The 26,085-nt window shown below is 56.7% G+C and overlaps 1 protein-coding gene across 1 annotated transcript in view; it reads left to right on the top strand.

Annotated features, from left to right (window-relative positions):
- ARHGAP39 (Rho GTPase activating protein 39) overlaps window positions 1–19,793 on the top strand; it is a gene marked incomplete at both ends in the record, with an annotated part of 62,098 nt that extends 42,305 nt beyond the window's left edge. Inside the window, 8 exons of the mRNA XM_082315612.1 lie at window positions 3,421–4,828; window positions 9,972–10,533; window positions 13,022–13,114; window positions 16,378–16,451; window positions 18,377–18,576; window positions 19,000–19,091; window positions 19,224–19,393; window positions 19,599–19,793. Coding sequence (XP_082171738.1) covers window positions 3,421–4,828; window positions 9,972–10,533; window positions 13,022–13,114; window positions 16,378–16,451; window positions 18,377–18,576; window positions 19,000–19,091; window positions 19,224–19,393; window positions 19,599–19,793 — 2,794 coding nt within the window. The remainder of the gene's footprint in view (window positions 1–3,420; window positions 4,829–9,971; window positions 10,534–13,021; window positions 13,115–16,377; window positions 16,452–18,376; window positions 18,577–18,999; window positions 19,092–19,223; window positions 19,394–19,598) is intronic.
- Window positions 19,794–26,085: the final 6,292 nt, after the last annotated feature.

Genomic DNA, 26,085 nt, shown 5'->3' with positions numbered 1-26,085 from the left:
TCAGATCCCTCCTGCGAGACGGGCGATGCTTTCGGCACCTCCATAAAAACCACCCCTGCTCTTCCTCCTGAGCGTCCCCTGGCTGGATGGCATCTCCCAAGGACCTGAAACGTGGATTGAGCAGATGGAAAACCTCCATTACTTGGGATGATCCATGTGCCAGCCCGCCGCGCCGGGTCGTGCAGGGGCGAAGAGCCTCTTCTTGCAGAGTCCCCCAACCAGTGGCCGTGAAATCTTTTGGACAAGGTGGAAAAGACTGGAGAGAACTGGGGTAGCAAAGAGGAAAAACCAAAATGTGGTCTTAAGCAGGTAGAAGCGGGGAAGGCAGCGTGAGCTGGCCGGAGCTGGTGGCTTTGCTGCCCTCTTGAAGAAACAAGGAGCCATCTTCAACCTTCAGGACACGGTGCAGAAGATCTCGCTGTAGACGTGCTTCCACGAAAGCAGGGGAGAAGGTTTAATTCTTATTGAATGTGGTAACATAAGGAGAGCTGCCTCCAGCTCTCAGGATCCACGAGATGCACTGAGAGTGGTGGGTGGTGAGACGTGTGCGTTGGGCAAGACGTCGAATGGGGTGTTTTGGCACCAGCAGTGGAGCCGAGGCTGGTGGGTTGTTCAGCGTGACCTCTGAGAGCTGTGCTGGCGCTGGGGCGTCTGGAGACGGTGCGTGCTGCCAAAAAGGAGTGTGAAGGCCCTCTTCTGCTGGGCATCGACCTCCCTCATCTCTGGGACTTCGTCATGAGAAGAGGCTCCAGTGACCTGTGAAAGCTGTGGGTCACCAGGTTCAAGAGATCCAGTACGGCGCTGGCAGTAACTCAGAGTCTCATACTGTCGACTGCTTCATGTGAACGGGAGCAGAAGCACAAGCCAACTCTTGGGCCAGCTCTTCATGGTGCGAGGTCACCGTGTCCCTCATTGGAGATGCCGTGGATTGGGACAGCCCTGGAGAATGAACCTGAGCCAGGTGACAAGGCTGCAGCCGGTGGCGTCCAGCTCCTGCCCTTCTCGACGGGCACATTTCCCACCAACGGGCTCCATGGAGCACAGGAGAAGGGTTGGTCCCCAACGGTCACCCAACATTTGGGGGAGAACAAGGAGCAAGCCACATCCCTGGTGTGCCTGCAGTCTGGGGAGTGACGGGGATGGAGGCATCTCTGTCCACCAAGGTGGTGGGCAACGTCCCAAACGAAGCGGTAGTTGCTTTTGAGGCTGGAGCAGTGTAGACACGTCTAAGGCTGAAGCCTAAGCTTGGCTTAAGTTTTCCTCCTCCGAGTATTTCACACTTTGTTTTGCGAGGAGGTGGTAACTTGAGGTCGCGAGTTGGTGCAAGCCTTGATGTCCACCCTCCTGTAGAGGGGCAGTTTCTCCATGGTGGATGATCTGCCAGCTCGGAGCTGCTCCAGGAGAGGAGGATTCGTTTGAGAAGCGTTTTGTTGCTCCCAGCTTCTTGGGCTTTCTTGCTCATCCCAGGACACTGAGCAGCCGCGAGGGGAAGGTTTGAGCAGCCCAGATGGAGCCCAGTCAGCCTTGTCCTGGTTGCCCAGCTCCCTGCAACCCAGTCCCAAGGAGTTAATCCTGCAGGGCCGAGATCATCCTCAACTCTAATTATTTCTGCCCGTGAATTATTAATAAAGAGGGGGGAAAAAAAAACCTCTTTGATTCATTGCAAATTGCAATGAGGGTTAAAACGGAGAACTTGCAGACGTGCTGCTGGAGCATCGGTGATGGGAAACCCAGCTTTGCGGGATGCGCCGTCATTCGGAGGAGGTGTTACCCACCAGGGCTGTCAAAATGCCTTAACGAGAAGATGGACGTCAGGGAGAGGTGAAGGAGGTCTCCTCCTGGCTCTGGTTGGAAGCTCCAGGATTTTTTCATTTGTGGATGAGTTGGTCTCCACCGAGCCCTGCTCGGGGGAGCCCCTGGCCGAGCTTGCACCCGTGCTCGCACCAGGACTGCCGCAGAAGCTGCCTGTCGGGTGGCGATTTGGGGACGATTATTCACATCTCGGAATTAAGAAGGTCCCCGTTGGCGCTTGCTCGCACCTGCACGTTGTATGTACGAAAACAGGCTCCAGCGGGCAGTTTCCCCGCCCGATGCCGCGCGGGTTTGGGGTGTGCAGGCACAGTCTCTGCAAGTCCCGCAACAGCGAGATGCCGTAGGATGCTCCGCGTTGAAAGCCGTTCAGCGGAAGGGTGTCGTCGCGCGGGATGCGAAGCGGCTGAGGGATGCAGTGAGCTTGAGCGTCGAGAAAAGGAAGCCGTGGGCCTTGGCCACCACCGCTCCGGCTCCCGCTTGCCTCTCCGTGGGCATCGTGCTGAGATGCTCATCCCATCCGGGGCTGGCCCTAGGGATTTTGGGGCGATGAAGGGTTCGGAGGGCAGCTGCTGCTCTCACCTCCCGCGACGCTTGTGCTCCATCCCTTTGAAGACCGAGGTGTCCGTGTGTCCGTGCGGGTTTAGGCCGTTGGCTGAGCTGTCCCTCCCCTCCACTTCGGTGCTGCCAGAAGTAGCTGCCCCACAGCCTCGGGGTACAAGGCAACGGGGATTCGTGGGGCTGGGACATCTCTGCACGGGTCGGGGTTGTGTTTTCAAGCCCGCCCTGAGCTATTTAGCATCCCCGCGGGAGCCAAACCGCGGGCAGAGGTTCAGTCCCCTGCCCTGCCCCGTCCTCCCACCGTGGGCTCCCTCTGCAGCAGAGGGGGCAAAGTCTGAAGGTTTTTGCCTTCAGGTTCTTTTGAAACGATGCTTGGGATTATTATTTTTTTCCTCGTGTTAATCCCGGGCAGGGGGCTGGATGGAGAGGGTGGGATGGGTTAATCCTGGGTGCTGCGAGGAACGGAAAGCAAGAAGAGGTGGGAGAGATGGGGCCGTGCGTAGGCAGCTTCTCCTTCTCGCCCTGGGATGGGAGATCCCAGCAAGGGGCCGATCCCAGTCGGGGACCGTGGTGGGGTCAGTGCCCGCTCCCTGCAAGGACTGCGCACCCAAACACCCATGAAACTGTCCCAAATGTACGTCTGCCCCAACGCTTGTCCCCGGCGGATGGCCGTGCTTGCTCCTCCGTCGCCGTTGGGCTCCAAGAGTTCAAGGCACAAGCAGGGAGGGCTGATTCGGGGCCGTCACCTAGAGATGCGCTCCGAGGGGTGTCGTCGCTTTTCGGAGCTTGGCTTTCCAGCCTGTGCATCCTTCGTGCACCCTGGGGGTTGCTGAGGTCTGTGGGAGCCGGGGATGTCGTGGTCTCTCCATCACCGACATGCTCTTCACCTGATGGGAGAGGCTTGGGGTGCTTGGGCACGTCCATCCTTTGGGCTCTGCGGCGGCCGAGGGTCTGGGGGGTCCCAGGGCAGGGGTACGGAGGCGTTTGTCCGTCTGTGGGCATGGGGGGGGGCTTCGCTCGCTGATGGCGACGCTGTGTTTCTCCCCGCAGGACGTCGTCCCTGCGATGGAACGCCGGCACCAAGGAGCGGATGCTGATCAAGGTGACCGACCGCGAACCCAGCTTCCTCATGCACCAAGGCAACGGCTACGCGCCCGAAAACCAACCAGGCACCCGTTCGCGGCGACCCTCGGGGGGCCAACAGTCGCCCAACCTACAAACCTTCGCCCCCGACGCCGACAACTCTGTTTTCTTCCCGGAGAGGAAGCAGTCGCCCTTCTTAAAGAGGGCTGAGCACGTGGGCAGCTGCTCGCCGCTGCTCGGCCGGGGGGAATCCTTCTGCTCCCCGCTCCAAGCCCAGCACCGCAAGCACTCCAGCGAGTCGCAACCCTCCTCGCCCCGCTACGCCTACGAGCCCCCCCTCTACGAGGAACCCCCCATGGAGTACCAGGCTCCCATCTATGACGAACCCCCCGTGGATATGCAGTACGAAGCCAGCGGGAGCTACAAAGCCGGTTCGCCGCAGAAATCGCCCATCCGTAAACCTCACCCCTTCCTGCAATCGCCCAAGCAAGGCTCCAACTCGCCCTACCAGCAGTTGGTGCTCACCAAACAGAAGTGTCCCGACCGGTTCATGAGCCTGGAGTACAGCCCCGCCGGCAAGGAGTACGTCAGGCAGCTGGTCTACGTCGAGCAGTCGGGCTCCAGCCCCAAGATGAAGACGGGGTTGAGGCACAAATATTCCCCCAACCCCATCGGCGGCTCCTACTCGCTGCAGCACAGCCCCTGCCTGGTCCGGGACCAACGCTTGGAGATCAAATCGGGTGACTACAGCAGCATGGAGGGACCTGACTTCTGCCCTGGCCCAACGGGTGGCCAGGTGGCCCAGGGCGAGGACTCCATGTCGTGGTCCAGCCAGCAGGACACCTTGTCCTCCACCGGCTACTCGCCCTCCACCAGAAAGAGGAAAAGCCGAAAGCCTTCTCTATCCCACGACCCCAACGCCTCCTCCACGGACGGCTCGGGGGACCGGGAGGTGTTGGGCGAGCAGATGCTGGGTGAGGAACGAGCCACCCCGGGACCCAACAGGTCGCCGATGAACCGTACGGAGAGCAAGGCGGCGGAGGCGGAGGCGGCGCGGGGCTTCCCCGAGCCCTTCCTGGCACAGGCGCGCCTGGCTTGGGAAGCCCAGCAAGCCCACTACCACATGAAACAACGGAGCAGCTGGGACTCCCAAAAGGACGGTTCGGGCTACGAGAGCGACGGTGCCCTCCCTTTACCCATGCCGGGTCCGGTGGTGCGAGCCTTCAGCGAGGACGAGGCGTTGGCGCAGCAGGAGAACAAGCACTGGAAGAGGAACACCTTCGAGAAGCTGGGCTTCCCCCAGATCCTGCTGGAGAAGAGCGTCTCCGTGCAGACCAACCTGGCCTCCCCCGAGCCCTACTTGCATCCATCTCAGGTAACGTCCTCGGGGATGTCCCCGGCACTGGGGGGCTTTGGCACGTGCCCCGCACCGCCAAGCCACTGCCCAACGTGCGGCACCTCCTCGGGTGCCACCACGTGGCAGCGCGGCCTCCCCGCCGCCCTCCCGGTTAAAGCTCCTTCTTCTCGTAAAGCTGGTTTAGATCCCTGCCTCCGCTGCAGATCCAGCGGGATGGTCCCCAGGCGATCCCGCACCTTCGTAGCCGCCGAGCGCCGCCACGGGCACCTCGGGCACCGTGGCAGGCTCAGCCCTGTGCCATGGCTTCAGGGGCTGTTTCTCCTCCCTCAGGCTGGCTGCTGCTCGGTGGGAGCCAGCTCCTGGACCCTGAGCACCCACCTGGCTCCCAGGGAGGCCCCGAGCACCCGTCCCTGGCTGTGCTCAGTGCTCCCGGCACACGCACGGGGCTCGCGTGCTTTGCCATAACTCATCTCCTTGCATTTCACGGCACGGCACCGTTGGACGGTGGCGGTGCAGGAGATTTCCCTTAGCAATCCCGCGGTGGCTCAGCCCGGACTTCGTAGCATCCTCCCAGAGCGCTGGATTCTGGGGACAGCCAAAATGTCACCTCTGGTCCCCGTCCAGCTGGAGGAGATGCGGGAGCAGGGATGGCCCTTCGGCAGAGCGAGGGGAGATGGCCAAGGTGCGTGAACGGCACCGAGAAAATCACCCCCGTTCTGCTCTCTCCAGCTGCTTCCATCTTCAGAGGGGTCCTCTGCCAGAAATGAGGCTTTGCTCGCCAGATTGCTCCCAGCCGTAGCGGTTCGAGGGGCTGGAGCAGCGCCGCTGGCCCTTGGCTTTCATGGTGAGCAGGCACGGGCAGCACCACGTTTGAGCTGCGGTCTTGACCCACCACCCCAGCTCCAGCCATCCAGGTGGTGGCTGAACCCATCGCAGAGGCAATTTCCAGGAGTTTTTTCCCAGTGAGGACTGAAAGTTTAAGTTGAGGAGCTTCGTTCCTCCGGTGCAGGCTGTCCCGTCTGATCGCAGGCAGCAGCCTACGCAGGTCCTGCTGCGGTCTCCTCCCTGGCACGTCGGGATCGACAGCGCTGCCGACCTGGCTGCCAGATTTGCTTTCTCATAGAAGCTGGTCCTTAGCAAGCTGGTCCCTCAAAGAAGTTGGTCAGTAACCTGGTCCCTCAAAGTTGGTCCCTAGTAAACCTGGTCCCTCAAAGTTGGTCCTGAGCAAGCTAGTCCCTTCAAAGAAGTTGGTCCTTGGCAAGCTGGTCCCTCAAAGAAGTTGGTCCTTAGTAACCTGGTCCCTCAAAGAAGTTGGTCCTTGGCAAGTTGGTCCCTCAAAGTTGGTCCCTAGTAAGCCTGGTCCCTCAAAGTTGGTCCCTAGTAAACCTAGTCCCTCAAAGTTGGTCCTGAGCAAGCTGGTCCCTCAAAGAAGTTGGTCCTTGGCAAGCTGGTCCTTCAAAGAAGTTGGTCCTTCAAAACCTTGGGATGAAACAGCCACAAGCACACCATCTTACCAGGATCTGCTTCCCAGGGCTCTGAGCTGCCTGTTCCCTCCCTGGGACTGAGCTGCCCCAGTCCCGGAGACCCCTCCTGCCCCAAGCTCCCATCCCAGAGGAACTCCTGGGGCTGCCATAGGCCGTTCTTGTGACAGTGTAGCCCTCCTGCTGCTGATAGCCCCCCGTGGGCTCTGACCTGGACCTGCTGGAGCTGGTGCATCCCCTGTGCCCATCTTCCAGCCCATCAGATGTTTCCCACCGGCAGCTCCTGGCTTCTGGCTTTCAGCTCTCGCATCCTTTCCCCTCCAGCATCCGCCATCCAAAATCTGCCTCTCTGAGCCGTAGTGCCCCGCTCCGGGCAGGGACAGTGACGCTGCCTGCGTCCCCGCAGCCAGAGGAGCCCAGAGCTGGGCTGTGGAGGCGGGGAGGTGAAGACAAGAGTTTCTGGAGGAAGACCACTTGATTTGCTTTGGGAGGCATCGAGGGTTGACGTAAGGACGCTAGGAAAGGCTCGAATGGCTTTTGAAAAATGGGTGATGACACCGTGTGCAGGGATGGTTACCCTGATGAGATCCATCCAACCTGGAAAACTGCCTGGAAGATGGAGCTTGGTATCAGCAAGGAGGAGAGAGATCCCAGACACAGGCCTGGGGAAGAGGAAATAATCTGGAAAATGCTTTTTTGCCCATAGGAATGTGTAAGGAAATGGGTGGGACGGCGCATCCAAAGGCAGCAGAAGAAACTTCCCCATGCACAAGTGTCCCCAAGCACTCGGTGCTGCACGAGGAGGTTCCAACCCAAAACTGGAGAGCTCCAAGTCCTCTTTGGACGCTCACATTGGCCAGGAGGAACAGCTGCCACCATTAGTGATCCTGTACCTTCTGCTCAGGATGTGGTGGGATTCTTCTCCACTGCCCGGGTGTCTCTCTCTGGTTGATCCTGTCTGATGTTGTCCTCAAGCTCAAGGACGTGTTCCAGGAAGAGCAGATTTCCAGCCGAGGTGGCGAGACACCGGCCCAGGTTGCCCAGAGCGGTGGGAGATGCCCCATCATTGGAAACGTTCAAGGCCAGGTTGGACGGGGCTGTGAGCACCCTGATCTGGTTGAAGATGTCCCTGCCCATGGCCAGGGGGTTGGAGTAGATGGCCTTCAAAGGTTCCTTCCAGCCCAGACCATTCGATGATCACGTCCAAGATTGTCACGTGGTTTTCGTTTGGTTTCCGACGCCCCCATCAATGGGCAACCTTCAGCACTGGTCGAAGCGGAAGCCTCGTGGTGGGCTCAGACCTGCGGCCGGCCCTGGCAGGGAGCTTTGTGTGGAGGGTTACCGCGCTGTCCGTCACTGCAAGACGTGGCAGAAACGGAGAAGAAAACCAGAGCAAAATGACGCCGGAGATGACACACGGGGAGATGCGGAGACCTTGCAGAGGAGAGAAGCGCACAGGAGATGTGATGGGGTGGGACAAGCGATGGGGACATACCCAGTGTCACCGACGGTGTGTCCCCACACCGGGATGCATCCGAGCCCCATCCACATGGCACCAGGGCTTCCTTCCCCCGCGGCACGCTTGAGTTTGAGCGTTCCCCTAATCCCCGAGCCGAAAGGAGGGTCACCCCTGGCCAGGAGGTGACAGCCAGCTTGCCATCGACGCCCGGTTGCGTGTCCCCTTGCCGTAGCCCCAGGCTTCCCCCAAGTTCATTTAGGACTCTGCTAATTAGGGCTGAAGCTAATTATATATCGGCACTAGTGGCAGAGGACCCATCACGTTTTGCTGCCTGCGTCACTCCCCAGCTTGACCGCGCTTCGGCCTTGGTTGGAGAAGGCTGATGTCCCCAGCAGACGTGGTCCTTTGCTTCTCCTCGGGTGCCCTGGACGAACAGCGTGGTGGTGGCCCAGCTCGTGGCCCGGTTTTTGGAAGAGCCACAGCAGCGATGGCTGCAGAAGAAGAAGCCTTAGAGCAAATTCTGCATCTCCTTCCCCCCAGAAAGCCCCACGTGCCTTCAGCCGAGCAGCAGGTTGGAGAACGCAGAAGGACCCTTCAGGTGATGTGGCCTCCATAGGTCCCTCGGGGGGTGAAGCTCCTGTGTCCCCATGGCCAGGTCCCTGCTGTTGTCACCGACGATGGGAGCTGAGCGACGCCAATGGAAAGAGGAGACCTCAGCACTGGCAAGGGACGAGCTGTTGAGTGAGAAGACAAGAAACTTGACTTGTTTGAAGAAGAAGAGGCTCAGTTGTCTACCAGCAGCTCTGGAGGCTCTTTGGGTGGCTTCCTTGTCCGCTCCTGGACTTGCCACCTCCACGTGGCCCTGGCTCTTTCCACCTTGGTTCCACCTTCCTGCTTTTTCTTCTTCTGGTCCTCATCTAAAGCCCAGCCTCAAGGCCGTGGCACCGCTGTGGTCACCTTGCACACCCCCTGCTCGGGGCCACCACCGCAGTTCACCCACGCATGGTGGGGACAGCAACGTTGCCTCTGGATGGTGTGGCATGTCCTTCCCTGCCAAGGGAAGGGCTCGCCTCCTGCCTGCCCACGGGTCACGTCTCCATGGCCACCGAGCCCCGGTGACGCTGGCCCAGCCGTTGCACTTGCAGAAGAGGGAGCTGACAGACGAAGCCACGTTGGCCGGTTGCAGGACCAGGGAGTAGTCCATCCCAAGTGTCCTTCTTTGCCTTTCTCCATGCTGGTCACAGCTGTTTGGGTGTCCCTTCACCTCCTGGGACACATCCATAAGCTGGTTCCAGTAGTAGAAGGATACTGGTCTGCAGGGGTCCCTCCCAGCTGGGTGCTCTGCAGGTGAGGTTCAATCCTGGGCAGCTTCAATCCCTCACAAGAAACCATGTTGCTCATGGCTTGGAGGAGCCACCAGCCTCCTCCTGGGTGCGTGGCCGCCGGAGAACCATGCTTGAACGTGACTTTGGGGAGAGGGGATCATTTGGGGGGGGCTGCTTACAGGTGAGTGCGTCCCCTCCCCGGTGGTGCCTGAGGGACTGGTGGAGCCCGAAGCCACTTGCCCCACGTTACTAACAGCCACCAGCATCTTCCGTCCATGAGTGCAAAGCCTGAGTGACCAGGGTGCCAGGCCTGAAGGGACTCCAGCGCGTCGGCTTTTGGGTGGCTTCGCTTATCCCCACTGGTCCCCTCCCTCCTGCTGGCAACCAGTGCCACCACCCGCCGTGGCCGCTGGCACCGGGCCGGCTCCACTTGCCCATGATGGGACTGAGGAGCAGCTCCTTGGAGAGGACGTAGCTTTTGGTGCAAGTGTGGGGCGAGATGGTTGGTTGGTTGGTTGGTTGGTTGGTTTATTGATTGGTTGGTTGATTGATTGTATTGTTGGTTGGTTGGTTGGTTGATTGAATTGTTGGTTGGTTAGTTGGTTAGTTGGTTGGGTGGTTGGTTGCTTGATTGGTTGGTTGGTTGCTTGGTTGGTTGGTTGCTTGGTTGGCTGATCAGTTGATCGGTTGATCGGTTGGTTGGTTGGCTGGTTGCTTGATTGGTTGGTTGGTTGGTGGGTTTGTTGGTTTGTTGCTTGCTTGCTTGCTTGGTTGATCAGTTGGTTGGTTGATTGGTTTGTTGGTTGATTGGTTTGTTGGTTGGTCGGTCTGTTGGTTGGTTTGGCGGTGCAGCCATGCCGTTAGTAACATTGACTTGTCCGGCTGTTGTCTCCTAGTCGGAGGATCTCGGTGCCTGCGCCCAGTTCGAGAGCAGCAGACAGACCAGGAACATGATGCCTAGCGCCAGCTGTGTCTTCCCCACCTTCAACCTGCGGAAGCCCTCCTCGGAGACGGACATTGAGAACTGGGCCTCCAAGCACTTCAACAAGCACACCCAAGGGCTCTTCCGCAGGAAGGTCTCCATCGCCAACATGCTGGCCTGGAGCAGCGAGTCCATCAAGAAACCCATGATCATGACCAACGACCGCAACGTCAAGAAAGAGGCGTGCGAGATATTTAAACTGATTCAGATGTACATGGGGGACCGGCGGGCCAAGACGGACCAACTCAACGTGGCCTTGGAGATCGCCACCAAAGGTTGGAGCATGCAGGGTCTGAGAGACGAGCTCTACATCCAGCTGTGCCGGCAGACCACCGAGAACTTCCGTTACGAGAGCCTGGCCCGGGGCTGGGAGCTCATGGCCATTTGTTTGGCCTTTTTCCCACCCACCCCCAAATTTCATTCCTACCTAGAGGGATATATTTACAGGCACATGGATCCGGTGAATGACACTAAAGGTAAGCGAGAAACCGCCGCCCGGTGGCTTTTGCCCCTGCTGACGTTGCAACCCATCGAGTTCTTCTTATTTTGTACCTTTCCCCTTCGCATTCATGAGTCTCCTTGGTGAAAGGCGGGCGAGGAACTCATCCAAGGGCCCTCCCGGAGGTGCGGCGAGCGCGGCGGTGCCTTTTACCGCCGGCCTTTCCCCCCTGGCGCCTGGAAATCCAGCGTGAGACCCAAGACGAAATGAGCTTTGACACCTTTGCTGCAGGCTCAGCGGCACCTCCACTGGGGTCGGCCGTAAGTGAGAGTTCCCGGGACTTCTCCCGGCCCGCGAGGACACCTTTGGAGGTCCCTTCCAACCCAAACCATCCTATGGTTCTGTGATTTCACCATCACCATCTCCAGATGCTCCTTCTGGCTTCTCGAGGAGCTTTGGATCAAAGAAAACCCCCCGTGCTAGGAGGGAGGCCATCTTGATTCCCAGCTCCCGAGGTGGTTTTTGGTGATGGCAGATAGAAGAGACAGAAATTTGGGTTATTTGACCCCAAATGGGTGGGAATTGTAGGAGCCCCTCGCCAGTCCCGGGCTCAGCCGTCCCCGCCGGTGCCGTCTCGCGCGCGGTGGGATGCGGTCTGGGGCGGGCAGCCCTGGGAGATGGAGCTCGAATCGCTCTGGTTGGTTTTGGGTGCCCGGGGAGCAAGGAGGGACGGCTGGGGACACCGGCGTGACGCGGCGCCGTGGTGGATCTGCCCAGCTTGGGGACAAGAGGAGGTGGAGCCAACCGAGGCGCCCACGGGGAAAGCCGTAGGGGTGGCGGGAAAGCCCCGCGGGCCGGCTCCGGTGCCGGCAGGCCGCGTCAGGGCCGGGAGGGCTGGGGGTGCCCGTGTCCCGCCCCAGCCTGCCCGCAGCAGAGGTGTCGAGCTCATTTCATCGCCGCGCTCACGCTGGATTCGGCGCGCGCCGGCGGCAAAACCCAGCGCGGGGCCGGGAGAGGGCCCCCGCCACGGCCCCCGCCGGCAGCGGGCCTGCGCTCAGCTCCGCTCCAGCCGCGCTCGGCCGCCGGCCCCGCCGGCGCCGCCCCGTTGGGTTGTGGCCCTTGTTTTCATTTTTAATTGTAATTTTATTTTCAGTTTTATGTCATTTTCATTTTATTTATTTCTTATTTTTGTTTTCTTTTGTCTATTTTTTAATTTCATTTTCATTTCTACTTGTATTTTATTTTCATTTATCTTCATTCATTTAATTTTAGTTTTAGTTTTATTTTATTTTTATTTTCATTTTCATTTTCATTTTCATTTTCTTTATATTTTCTTTTTCATTTTCATTTTTATTTTCATTTTCATTTCTATTTTTATTTTCATTTTAATTTATTTTCATTTTCATTTCTTTTTTATTTATTAATAATTTTAATTTATTTTTATTTTATTTAATTTTTATTTTACTTCAATTTATCTTTTTTTGTTTTATATCTTTTTTATTTTAATTTGTATTTTCATTTTCTATTTATTTATTTATTTTCTTTTTTATTTTTGATCTTTCATTCTTATTTTCGTTTTCATTTGTATTTCCGTTTTCAATTCATTTAATTATTTATTTTATTTATTTTCATTTTTTTCACTCTTATTTCCATTTCCATTCGTATTTCTGTTTTCTGTTTGTTCATTTATTTATTTACTTTTTTATTTTTGCTAGGTGTGTTTTTTCATTCTTATTTCCATTTTCATTTGTATTTTCGTTTTCAATTCATTTATTTATTTTCTTTTATTATTTTCCTTTTTTTCATTCTTATGTTCATTTCCATTCGTATTTTCGTTTTCTATTTATTTATTTACTTTTTTCTTTTTTATTTTTGGTTTTTTATTCTTATTTTTGTTTTCATTTGTATTTTCATTTTCTATTTATTTATTTTCTTTTTCATTTTCGTTTTTTTCATTCTTATGTTCATTTCCGTTTGTATTTCCATTCGCCATTTCTTTATTTTCTTTTTTATTTTATTTCACATTTTCTTTTTTTCATCCTTATTTCCATTTCCATTTGTATTTCCGTTTTCAATGTATTGCTTTATTTTCTTTTTCATTTTCGTTTGTTTCATTCTTATTTTCATTTCCGTTTGCATTTTCATTTTCTATTTATTTATTTATTTATTATTTCTCATTTTCTTTTTTTTTTGTCATCCTTATCTCCGTTCCCATTTGCATTTCCGTTTTCAATGCATTTCTTTATTTTCTTTTTCATTTCCTTTTTTCCCACCCTTTTCTCCGTTCCCATTTGCGTTTCCCTTTCCCGTTCGTTTCTTTCTTTTCGCTTCCCTTTGCTCCTTTTTGCCCGCCGTCTCTTTTCACCCTTCTTGCCCGGTCCGTTCGTGTCTCCCTTTCCCCTTCATTTATTCATTTTTCTTCTTCGTTGGCCTTTTTCCCCTCCTTCTTGCCCTTTCCGTCCGCATTTTCCTTGCCCGGTTTCCCGCTCCATTCCCTTGTCTTCATCGCTTTGTTTGTTTCCCAGTGACCCAGCACATTAACGAAATCCTGGAAAGGACCAATAAGAAGAAATCCAAATTGAGAAAGAAACCCAAGCCCTATATCGAAGAGCACGACGGTAGGGGCCGTCTCCCCGCTGGCTTGGGCCACCTCTCTCCCGGCCCCGGTAGCCCCAGCCCCGCTCGGTGGCCCCCCGCCGGCGCGGGGGCGGGGGCGCGGGGGCGGCGAGAGAGGAAGGAGGTGGCTGGATGGCGAAACGTGGGCGAGCGAGAGGGCGCGGGGCGCGGGCCGCTGCGCCGTGCCTCAGCGGGAACGGCACGGGGACCTCCGCCATGGTAGATGGCTGTCGCCTATAGTATACAGTGTAGAGTATAGACTATATATATTATATATAGTAGATATGGTGTATATATAGATCTTTTATATTATATATATTATATATTATATATTATATTTTAATATATAGCATTATATACAATATATGAAATATATAATATATGAACAATATAATATAATATAAATTTATATATCTTTTATATATTATATTTGTATATATAATTTTATATATAAAATATAATATAATATTATATATTATATATAATATAATAATATGTTATATATAATAATTATATTATATATATAATTATATAATAATAATATAGAATATAATAATAATATAATATATAATATATAGTATAATAATATTATATTATATATAATATATTATTATATATTTATATTTATATATTATATTATATATGTGATATAATTTATAATAATATAAAATAGAATTTATATTAATATAATTTATAAATTATATATTTAAAATATATTTTTATATATATAAAATATAGTATATAACATAAAATATATATCATATTTTATATTTTTATATATGACATACATTATTATATATAAAATATATAATATTTATTGTCTTTTATATATTTATATATATTTTATATATAATTTTCATATATAATATATATTTATAGATAATATAATATATAACATATATAATATAAAATATATATCATATTTTGTATTTTTATCTATTACCTATAATGTTATCTAGAAATATATATTATATATTGCTATGTAACATTATATATACTATATAGAAATATATAATATATATTTCTAGATAACATTATAGGTAATAGATAAAAATATATAACAATACATTCTCTATATAACGTATATAATATATAAAAAGACATCATCTATAATATATAAATATACATTACATCACATTTTGTGCTTTTATATATGATATATAAAGTTAGATAGAAATATATAATATATATTTATATATAACTTTATATATTATATATATGAATATATAATATATAAAAATATATAATATAAATTAAACATAGTAAGTAATCTTTAATATGAATAATGTAATTATAATACATAATAAGTAAATATAATACGTAGACTATTATATGTAATGTTATAGATAAATATATATAACATTATATATAATTATATATCGCATTAGAATATATTATATAGAGTATTATAGTATTATTAAAATAATATAAATACTGTCTAAGTTGATGCTATTATATATAATATTATATAACATTGTAAAAATAATATTAATCATGTCTGGTTATATAATATAATATATAATGTTAGAGATAAATATATAATGCTAGAGCTAACGCCATCTAGCAATACATGATATTATATATAATAGCGAATATAAATATATATAAATATGCAAATTTAGCACTAATTAACCGGAGGGGGCGGTAGGAATTGCCGTAAGCGGCGCCACTGCGCCGGCGCCGACGGCTTTTGTCGGCATTGGTGGGCGCGAGCCGCCGCCGTCCCCGGCGGGGCGGGGGGACGTGGGATGAGCCCCTTTTCCCAGCATCCCGCGGGGCTTTGCCGGGCCCCCGCTGCCCGGAGCGGGATGCCGGTGAGGGAACCGAGAGGTTCCCGGCGCAAAGAGGAGGGACCTCAACCTCCGCCAGCGATGGTGGGGCTGGGGGGTGTGGAGGCACCCCAAGAAACGGCTTCAACAGCACCCGCCGGTGAGGGTCGCTGTTGGACGTCGCCGCCGCCGTAGGCGGTGGGATCGCGCGCGCCCTCGGCAAGCTTGGAGATGACGCCAAGCTTGAGCGGTGGGGTTGACCCGGACCTGGACAAACCGGAGAAGCGAAGCCCGTGTGAACCTCACGAGGTTCAACCAGGCCGAGGGCGAGGTCCTGCAGCTGGGTGGGGACAACCCGCGGTGGCCCTACGGGCTGGGGGAGGAAGGGATGGAGAGCGGAGAAGGACTTTGGGGACAGCGGTGGGTGACAAATGGGACGTCAGCCCGGTCACAACCTGATCTGGTGGGAGGTGGCCCTGCCCATGGCAGGGGGGTTGGACCGGGTGACCTTCAAAGGTCCCTCCCAACCCAAACCATTCGTTGATTTGATGATTCTATGAACGGCAACCAGATTTGAGGTCACCCCGTCCTGGAGATCCCCCAAGCCACCTCCTTCGGGGTGCCTTCTGACCCCCCACGCGCCCATCAGCCCCCCCCGAGCATTTACGGTGCCAAAAAACCATCGCAGAAACCCTTTGAAGACAACGGCATCCAGGACAGCGGGAAAAGTGGATGGTCCCCATTCCCCAAATTTGGTTTAACCAAAAAGCGCCCGTTGGGGGGGCCAGCTCTTCTCCAGGAACCCTTTTTTCCCCTCTTTTGCACCAATATTAAATCGAAAAAGCACATTTTTAGCTCCTGGACCGTTCTCACCGGTGCGACGGGTTCAGGACGTGCAGCTCCGGTGGCACAAAAGCCGCGCCGATGGCAGGACCGGCGCTGGCGCCGTAGTTTCAAAGCTACCAAATGAGAGAAGGTCCCAGATGATGGAATTTTTTTGTTCCATTTGCCCATTTTTAGGCTCTTGAAAGAATTTATGGGGGCTACCAGCGTCTTCTGGGGTGGTCCAGAAGGTACCGCCGGGTCTCCGGGGTTCTTGGCCGCGGGATGTTGGAGCGGCTCCCTTGGGATGAGCCCGTTGGCAGCTTGGGGATGCTCCAAGGGCTGAGGGTGCCATCTCCTTGGCGAAGCGCGTGAGGAGGAGAGGCCGGATGGCGCGGAGAGGGCCGAGGGTGGACGCGGTGGCATCGGGAGGAGAGGGAGGGATGGTGTCGGGGCGGGTGACAGCGGACGCGATGGCCGCGGGGTGAAAAAAACCAACCCCAAGAGCCGGAGGATGGAGCCCGAGGGGCTCCAAGGCTCCGTGTTAGGTGGGTAACAAGGACATGGCTTCTCCTGGAGCCGGGATGAGCTTCACCCCCCTGGCAGGGGACAGACCCCCCCGAGCCCCCCGTCACGCGGAGCTGACCCCCAAATCGCTCTGTTTTCTCTTCCAGGGGTGGCAATAAGCACTTACGCCAAGTACTGCTACAACAAGCTGCAGAAGGCAGCGCTGACGGGAGCCAAGAAGGTACGGTCCAACCGTTGGGCACGGCGAGGGCAGCGGTGGTGGGCAACCCCCCTCCCCGGCCGGGACCACCGAAGGGGCTGCTGGGGTTTGGGGATGGGGTCTGGAGGAGGAGGAGGAGGGATGAAGCTGGAGAGCCTTGGGAACAGCGCAGTAGCTTGTGCCTGATCTGTGGTGAGCGCGGTGCGGGCATCTCCAACATGGTTTGACCGTCATCTGGGGACCTTCTGGAGTCCACCGGGTCCTTCCCAAACCTACCCAGCCCCAGGAGACCCAACGGGGATCGAGGAAACGATCCCGGGGGCAAAAGCGTGCCAAGGATTGACGAGGATGCCCCAGCAGCCCCCATCTCCCCAGCTTTCGGGGGCGCTGCCCTGCCGGACCCCCGGCTCCTCCTGGCTCTCCATCACCGCGGCAGCGCGCCGAGCCGGATCCATCCGCGGGGCCATCGGTGCCAGCGGGCCGGCGGCCGAATTATTTAATAAAACACCACGGATCGGGATTAATTTACAGCCTGGGGTGCCCTTCCTGGCCCCACCACCACCACGGCTGCCTCAGTTTCCCCCCTCCTCGTTTCGTGGGGACAGAGAAGAGTCGGCGGGACCCCTCCTCCGTCCGCGGCAGCTTGGCTCCTCCCGGCGATGAAGGCCAACGGCGGGAAGGGACGCGGCGCTCACCGGGCTCGCCAAGGGCTCATCGATGGCCGTGTCCTGCTGACGTTTGAAGGCAAAGACCGGAGCGATTGAGGACCCCGACCCCACCAGTGGCTCCAGGCACGGCCGGGGCGGCTCCGTCTGGATGGGAGACGCTGGGTTGGATCCAGCCGTTGGGGAGCTGCGTCCATCTCCTCTTCTGCAGCCCACTACGCTCATGTCCGCTGCATCCAGCTCTTCTTCTCCATCCCACCACGCACACGTTGGCTGTGTCCATCCCTTCATCCCACCACGCACACGTCCGCTCCTTCCTTCTCTTCTCCATCCCATCGTGCACATGGCTGCTGTGTCCATCCCTTCTGCTTTCCACCATGCCTGTGGCCACTGCATCCATCTCCTCTTCTCCATCCCACCATGCACGTTGGCTGCGTCCATCCCTTCATCCCACCACGCACACGTCCGCTCCATCCATCTCCTCTTCTCCATGCCACCACGCACACGTTGGCTGCGTCCATCCCTTCATCCCACCACGCACACGTCTGCTCCGTCCATCTCCTCTTCTCCATCCCACCGCGCACATGGCTGTTGTGTCCATCCCTTCTGCTTTCCACCATGCCTGTGGCCACTGCGTCCATCTCCTCTTCTCCGTCCCACCGCGCACATTGGCTGCGTCCATCCCTTCTGCGTCCCACCACATCTCCTGGGCAGCAGGAAGGGCAGCAGTGCCCCCCGGTCACCCAACCACCAGCCCGGCTGCAGAGGGACCTGCAGGTTTCCCCTCACCCCACACCACGCAGGACCGGTGCCGGTGCCAACCACTTCACCACCACTTCAAACCAACCACAGTGCCGGTGCTCCGCTTTCCAGAAGCATCCCAGAGCCGTGGCTCGTCCTCATCCCTACGCGTGGCTGCTCCGGCGTGGCCGTGGCCCCGCGGCAGAGCGTGAGGGTCCAACCAAGCACCGTGGGGGGAGAGTCCCCAGGGCCAGATTCGCTTTCGAATCAAAATGGTGGGTGGAGGAACCCGCCCGCCGGCTGCATTTCGGTGCTGAGCTTCTGGCTCACGCGGTGCCGCTGGAGACCGTGGCCAAGTTGGCTGGAGCTCATCCGTGGCTCCGTGTCCGTGCCCGTCTCCCACACAATGGGTTCTGGACGCGTCGCAACCAACCCTGGAGCTCGGCCTCGGGGTGCCGGCGTTGAGCAGGACCTGTGTCGGCAGCAGGGACGCCGGCCGCGGCTCCTAACGGCGCCGGTGGCTTCTCTTGTCTCTCACAGGGCCTGAAGAAGCCAAACATCGAGGAGATCCGTCACGCCAAGAACGCTGTCTTCAACCCTTCCATGTTCGGCAGCTCCCTGCAGGACATCATCAACATGCAGAAGGAGCGGTACCCCGACCGGCAGCTGCCCTGGGTGCAGACCCGCCTCTCCGAGGAGGTCCTGGCGCTCAACGGGGACCAGACCGAGGGCATCTTCAGGTAAAGCCACCAACGGCTGCGGAGAGATCCCCGGGACCTTCTCATGGGGGAAACCATAACGAGGCACCTCGTTATGGGGCAGCTGGCCCCTTCCCCACCTCCCCACGGGTGCCTTTCTCCTCCCGTGGGGCGGAGAGCAGCCCCCCAACTTCTCCTCGCTCCAAGGCCATGGGGGTTTCTCCGCGGCAAGATCACGCCCGTTCTCTGGTGCTCACCAGAGTCACGTTGAGGGCTGCAGCAGGATGCCACCTCCCTAGGGAGCAGCAACCAGGACCCAAAATGGCTCCATCCCCAGCTGCTGGCCCCTCTTGGCTCTCCTTGCACCCCACCTGCACCCAGGGGGACCCCCAAAGCCCGGGGTGGGGTGTCAGGCGGGGGGTTCCCCATCTCTTGCTTGGGAACCGACGTCTCTTCCCCCTGCAGAGTCCCCGGTGACATCGATGAGGTCAACGCGCTCAAGCTGCAGGTGGACCAGTGGAAGATCCCCACCGGCTTGGAGGACCCCCACGTTCCCGGTAGGATCCCCACGTTCCCGGTAGGGTCCCCACGTTCCCGGTAGGATCCCCCGGAAGCACGGTGTGGGGGTGCAGAATGAGGCCCTCCACCGGGCAGGGCTCACATCTCCCCATCTCCTCCGCCCCCGCCAGCCTCCCTGCTGAAGCTCTGGTACCGGGAGCTGGAGGAGCCGCTGATCCCCCACGAGTTTTACGAGCAGTGCATCACCCACTACGAGAACCCCGAGGCGGCCATCGCTGTCGTCCACTCTCTGCCCAGGATCAACAAAATGGTGCTGTGCTACCTCATCCGCTTCCTCCAGGTACGGCCGGGACCCCGCCACCGTGTCCCCCGACCTCCTCCGGGGTCACCTCCCAGCTTCTTGAGGTGGCTTTGGCTTCCTCAGGTTGCTGTGGGGTTACCAACGTGGTGACCCCCAGCTCATCCAAGAACCGGGCGGTCCACGCGGAACCTTCCACCCGTTTCCCACCGCCCCGTCACCGTCGCCTTCCTCCTCCCCCTCCCAGGTGTTCGTACAGCCGGCCAACGTGGCCGTCACCAAGATGGACGTCAATAACCTGGCCATGGTGATGGCCCCCAACTGCCTGCGCTGTCAGTCGGACGACCCGCGGATCATCTTCGAGAACACCCGCAAGGAGATGTCCTTCATCCGGGTGCTCATCCAGCACCTCGACACCAGCTTCATGGAGGGCGTCCTATAGCAGCCGCCACCGAGTCTCCCCCGCCCCGCGCCGCCACGAGCCCCCTCCCCTCCAACCCCGCTCGGCCGAGGAGCGCAAACCGGACCCCGCAGAAGGAGGGGGCTGGGTGGCTCGTCCCGCGCCGCGCCCTGCCCGTCTCCGTCCCCGCCTGCCCGTCCGACGGCGGGACGCGTTCCCCGTGTCCCACCCCGAACCTTCGGTCACCTCACTGCCCGCCTCTTCGCCGGCCGGAGGGATCGGCCGCTTTGGGGGGTCCCCAGGGACGGCAGCACCCACGGAGCGGGCGCGGAGCATCCCGCTTCCCCGGGGACGGGCGGCGTTCCCAGCCCCGGGTGTGGCCGTGGGTGGCAGCGGGGACCCGGGGAGCGGGTGACGGCGCGGGGGACGGTGGGGTCGAGAGCAGAGCCGTGGGGCAGCCATGGGGCAGCCGTGGGGCAGGGAGCACCTCCAGGGCCGGTGCTGAGCGGAGCAGGGCGTCGAGCACCCGGAGAACGCGGCGCATCGGGGACCAGGGTGACAAAGTGTCCGGGTGCCAGGAGAGGCCCAGCCCGCGGGGAAGGAGACGGCGGGCGGAGCCGGGGTGCATCGCGCGGCGGAGCTGGGTGCACCCAGGGGCGGGTGCCGGGGGTCCCTTTGGGAGCTGCCGTGCCCCCGGTGGCTCGTGGTGGCCACTTGCCCATCCTGGGGTGCTGGAGGAGCTGGGCGGGCAGGTCGCCGCCCGTGCGCGTCACGGTCCCCATCCTGGGCAGCGCGCCGGAGCCATCTCACCACGCGTCGGCACCACCGGGCCCCAAAGGACCTGTGTCAGCACCCACCTTGGCCCTGCTGGACCCACCACAGGACCCATCATCTGCTCCTGGCCTTGAAGGACCCATCCTGACACCAAGCATCTCTGCCTGGCCCTGATGGACCCATCTTGGCACCCATCATCTGTTCCTGCTCCTGCCCAGCCCATCTTGGCACCCATCATCTCTGCTTGGCCCTGCTGGACCCATCTTGGTGGCCATCATCTCCTTCTGCTCCTGCTGGACCCATCTTGGTGCCTGTCATCTCTGCTTGGCCCTGCTGGACCCATCTTGGTGCCCGTCATCTCCTTCTGCTCCTGCTGGACCCATCTTGGTGTCCATCATCACTTCCTGGTCCCGCTGGAACCACCTTGGCACTCATCACGTCCTCCTGGTTCTCCTGGAACCATCTTGATGCCCATCATCTCTGCTTGGTCCTGCCCAAAACATCTTGGTACCCATCATCTCCTCCTGCTCCTGCTGGACCCATCTTGGTGCTCGTCATCTTCTCCTGGTTCTGCTGGACCCATCTTGGCATCCGTCATCTCCTCCTGCTCATGCTGGACCCATCTTGGTGCCCATCATCTCCTCCATCCATCTAGGTGCCCACCATCTTATCCTGGTCCTGCCCAACCCATCTTGGTGCCCGTCATCTCTGCTTGACCCTACTGGACCCACCTTGGTGTCCATCATCTCTTCCTGCTCCTGCTGGATCCATCTTGGTGCCCGCCATCTCCTCCTGGTCCTGCCCAACCCATCTGGGCACCCATCATATCCGCTTGGCCCTGGTGGACACTTCTTGGCACCTGTCATGTCCTCCTGCTGGACCCGCCTTGGCACCCATCATCTCCTGCTTCTCCTGGACCCATCTTGGTGTCCGTCATCTCCTCCTGCTCTTGGCCAACCCATCTTGGCACCCATCATCTCCTCCTGGTTCTTCCCAACCCATCTTGGCCCCCATCATCTCCTGCTTTTCCAGGACCCATCTTGGTGCCCACCATCACCTCCAGGTCCTGCCCAATTCAGCTTTGGCACCCATCATCTCTGCTTGGCCCTGCTGGACCCATCTTGGCACCCATCACCATCTCCTGCTCCTCCAGGACCCATCTTGGCACCCATCCTCTCCTGGTTCTGCCCAACCCATCTTGGCACCCATCATCTCCTGGTTCTTCCCAACCCATCTTGGCACCCATCATCTCCTGCTCCTCCAGGACCCATCTTGCTGCCCCCCATCACCTCCAGGTCCCACCCAACCCATCTTTGGCACCCATCATCTCTGCTGGACCCATCTTGGCACCCATCATTTCTGCTTGGCCCTGGTGGACCCATCTTGGCACCCAACATCTCCTCCTGGTTCTTCCCAACCCATCTTGGCACCCATCATCTCCTGCCCCTCAGGACCCATCTTGGCACCCATCACCATCTCCTGCTCTTCCAGGACCCATCTTGGCACCCATCATCTGGTTCTTCCCAACCCATCTTGGCACCCAACATCTCCTCCTGGTTCTGCCCAACCCATCTTGGCACCCATCATCTTTGCTGGACCCATCTTGGCACCCATCATTTCTGCTTGGCCCTGGTGGACCCATCTTGGCACCCATCATCTCCTGCCCCCCAGGACCCATCTTGGTGCCCACCATCACCTCCAGGTCCTGCCCAACCCATCTTGGCACCCATCATCTTTGCTGGACCCATCTTGGCACCCATCATCTTTGCTGGACCCATCTTGGCACCCATCATCTCCTGCCCCCCAGGACCCATCTTGGCACCCATCATCTCCTGCCCCCCAGGACCCATCTTGGCGCCCATCACCATCTCCTGCTCCTCCTGCACCCCGCAGCACCCCCACCTCCCCCCGCCGGAGCCGAAGGGTCCCCCCCACCCCACGGCCGCCCCCCAAGTGCCTTCGGCTCCACCCACGGGGGGCACCCGAGGGGCACCCACCCGGGGGGGGGGGGAGGGGGGGCACCCACCCCCGTCTCTCGATCTATTAAGAGCGTTATTAATTATTATTCATTAATTAGAGCCCCCTTGTTTTCAAGGCAGACGCTGGGGTTTGGGGGGGGAGGGGTCCCCGGGTGGGGGAGGGGTCCCCCGGGTGGGGGAGGGGTCCTCAGCGCCACCTCCCAGCTCCGCTCACTGCCAGGCGCGGGGGAGGGGACGGGGGAGCGGCAGCGGTGGGGGAGGGGCGGGGTCCCCGTTTCCTTAATTCCCATTTAATTATTTCCCCCCCCGCCAGATTTTATATATTAATTTTTTTAATTAATTAATTTCGCCCCTCCCCCCCTTTTTTTTTTAGCCTCGAGCTTTTATTTATTATTAAAAATAAGAAAATTATTAAAAAAAGAACCAAATTAATTAAAAAAATAATAATAATTAAAAAAAACAGAAACGGGGCCAACCCGCCCCGGCCGCTGCAGGCCCCGCCCCTGGGGGCGGGGTTTGGAGGGGGAGGGGTCTTGTCCCATTGGCTGCCGAACTCTGTCACAGGGGGCGTGGACATATCGAGGCCCCGCCCCTCCCCCTCCCCCCCCCCCCGTGTGAATAAAGCTACGTATGGAGAGCGCGCGGCCTCGTTCACTCTGGAGCGGATCAAGGGCTGGGAGGGGGGCTGGGGGGTGGGCGGGGCCTATAGGGGCCCGGCTGCAGCCTATGGGGTGGGCGGGGCCATATAGGGGCCTAGGGAAGCCGTATAGGGGCCTATACAAGCCCGCCCCCCCATGCATACAGCCTCTGTAGGGGCGTATATGGGTGCCCCCCAACACACAGGCTGTATAGGGGCACCCACCCCTGCCATACAGCCCCTATAGGGTGTATATGGTCATCCCCTGCCCTTCAGGCTGTATAGGGGCACCCCACCCCTGCCATACAGCCTCTATAGGGGCACATATGGGTGTCCCCCGCCCTGCAGGCTGTATAGGGGCACCCCACGCACGCCATACAGCCCCTATAGGGGCGTATATAGTCATCGCCCAACACACAGGCCGCATAGGGAAGCCCCCCCACGCCATACAGCCCCTATAGGGGTGTATATGGTCGCCCACCACCACTCAGGCTGTATAGGGGCACCCCACCCACGCCATACAGCCTCTATAGGGGCACATATGGGTGTCCCCCAACACACAGGCTGTATAGGGGCACCCCCCACACGCCATACAGCCCCTATAGGGGTGTATATGGTCGTCCCCCATCACCCCGGCTGTATAGAGTGTGTATAGGGCTCCCCCTGCAAGCAGTATAGGGTGCCTGGGGCAGGGTGTATGGGGACGTATGGGGTGTATACGTACCGCCCGGGGGGTGGAGGGATGCGCACAGGGTGTATGGGGGTGTATAGGGGGTGTGTAGGGGTTACACAGATGGGGGAGCACAGGGTAGGGGTACATAAAGCTGCATAGGCTGTGGAGAGGGTGTCTATAGGGGTACTGAGACCCCCCCCCGGGGTACATAAAGCTCCACAGGGCCATATATAGGGGTACGTATAGGTGCCCAGGGTGTGTAGAGGGGGTGCACAGGGAGCTCGGGGCGGGGAGGGTTCTATAGGGGAGCACGAGGGTGCAGGGGAGGGGCGTAGGGAGGGCATGAGTACGTATAGGGGGCACAGGGAGGGCATGAGGGTATATAGGGGCGTGGGGTGTCTGTAGGGGCACACAGGTGGGGGTGTATAGGGACACGTGGGGCTATATAGGGGTGTGGGTGCATCTATAGGTGTGGGTGGGTGTGTACAGATAGTATGGGGGGCTATAGGTGCCTATAGGAGGTATAGGTGCCTATAGGGGTGCGTGGGTGCCTATAGGGGCTACAGGTGTCCATAGGGCCAGGTGGGTATCTATAGGGTGTGCACGAGTATCCATACAGGCTATGAGTGTCTATAGGGGTGCAGGTGTCTATAGGGTGTGCATGGGTGTCTATAGGGGTCTATGACTGTTTATAGGGGCGCATGGGTGTCCATAGGAGTGGATGGCTGTCTATAGGGGGTATGGCCGTCTATAGGGGTGCAGGTGTCTATAGGGTGTGCATGGGTGTCTATAGGGGTCTATGACTGTTTATAGGGGTGCATGGGTGTCCATAGGGGCTATGGGTGTCCATAGGGCCAGGTGGGTGTCTGTAGGGGGGTCAGGCTGTCTATAGGGAGTATAAGTCTTGGGGGGGGGGTGTCTATAGGGTGTGCATGGGTGCCTATAGTGCCTCTGGGTGTCTGTAGGGGCTATGGGTGTCCATAGGGGTGCATGGGTGACCACAGGGGCTATGGGTGTCTATAGGGGGTGTGGGTGTCTATGGGGGTCTGTGAGTGTCTGTAGGGGCTCTGGGTGTCTATAGGGGCAGGTGGGTGTCTATAGGGTGTGCATGGGTGTCCATAGGGGCTGTGGGTTTCCATAGGAGCTCTGGGTGTCCATAGGGTTGGGTGGCTGCCCATAGGGGTCTATGAGTGTCTGTCTATAGGGGCTCTGGGTGTCTATAGGGTGCACACAGGTGTCCACAGGGGCTGTGGGTGCCCGCAGGGGCTCTGGGTGTCTATAGGGGTGCATGGGTGTCCGTAGGGGCTCTGGGTGCCCAGAGGGGCTATGGGTGTCCATAGGGTTGGGTAGGTGTCCATAGGGGTCTATGAGTGTCTATAGGGGCTCTGGGTGTCTATAGGGTGTGCATGGGTGCCCATAGGGGCTATGGGTGTCCATAGGGTTGGGTGGGTGCCCATAGGGGCTATGGGTGTCTATAGGAGGTGTAGGTGTCTATGGGGGTCTGTGAGTGTCTATAGGGGCTCTGTGTGTCTATAGGGTGCGCACGGGTTCCCATAGGGGCTATGGGTGTCCATAGGGTTGGGTGGGTGCCCAGAGGGGTCTGTGCATGCCTATAGGGGCTCTGGATGCTTATAGGGGCTCTGGGTGCCCATAGGGGTCTATGAGTGTCTATAGGGGCTCTGGGTGCCTATAGGGGCTCTGGGTGTCTATAGGGTGTGCATGGGTGCCCATAGGGGCTATGGGTGTCCATAGGGTTGGGTGGGTGCCCATAGGGGCTATGGGTGTCTATAGGAGGTGTAGGTGTCTATGGGGGGAGTCTGTGAGTGTCTATAGGGGCTCTGGGTGTCTATAGGGGCTCTGGGTGCCCATAGGGGTCTATGAGTGTCTACAGGGGCTCTGGGTGCCTATAGGGGCTATGAGTGCCTATAGGGGCTCTGGGTGCCCATAGGGGTCTGTGAATGCCTATAGGAGCTCTGGGTGCCTATAGGGGCTATGAGTGTCTATAGGGGCTCTGGGTGCCTACAGGGGCTCTGGGTGCCTATAGGGGTCTGTGAGTGTCTATAGGGGCTCTGGGTGCCCATAGGGGTCTGTGAATGCCTACAGGGGCTCTGGGTGCCCATAGGGGCTCTGGGTGCCTATAGGGGCTCAGGGTGTCTATATGGTGCCCGCGGGCGCCCCTCGGCGCGGGCTCCCCGGGGCCGGGACAGGCTCCGCCCGGAGCGGTGCCACCGTGGGACCGGACCGGGCCGCTTCCGGCGCCACTTCCGGGGT

Source organism: Platalea leucorodia (genome assembly GCF_965183815.1).
Source record: "Platalea leucorodia genome assembly, chromosome: 1".
NCBI lineage: Eukaryota > Metazoa > Chordata > Aves > Pelecaniformes > Threskiornithidae > Platalea > Platalea leucorodia.
The sequence above is the reverse complement of the archived record's forward strand: the minus strand, read 5'-3'. Positions and strand labels throughout refer to the sequence as shown.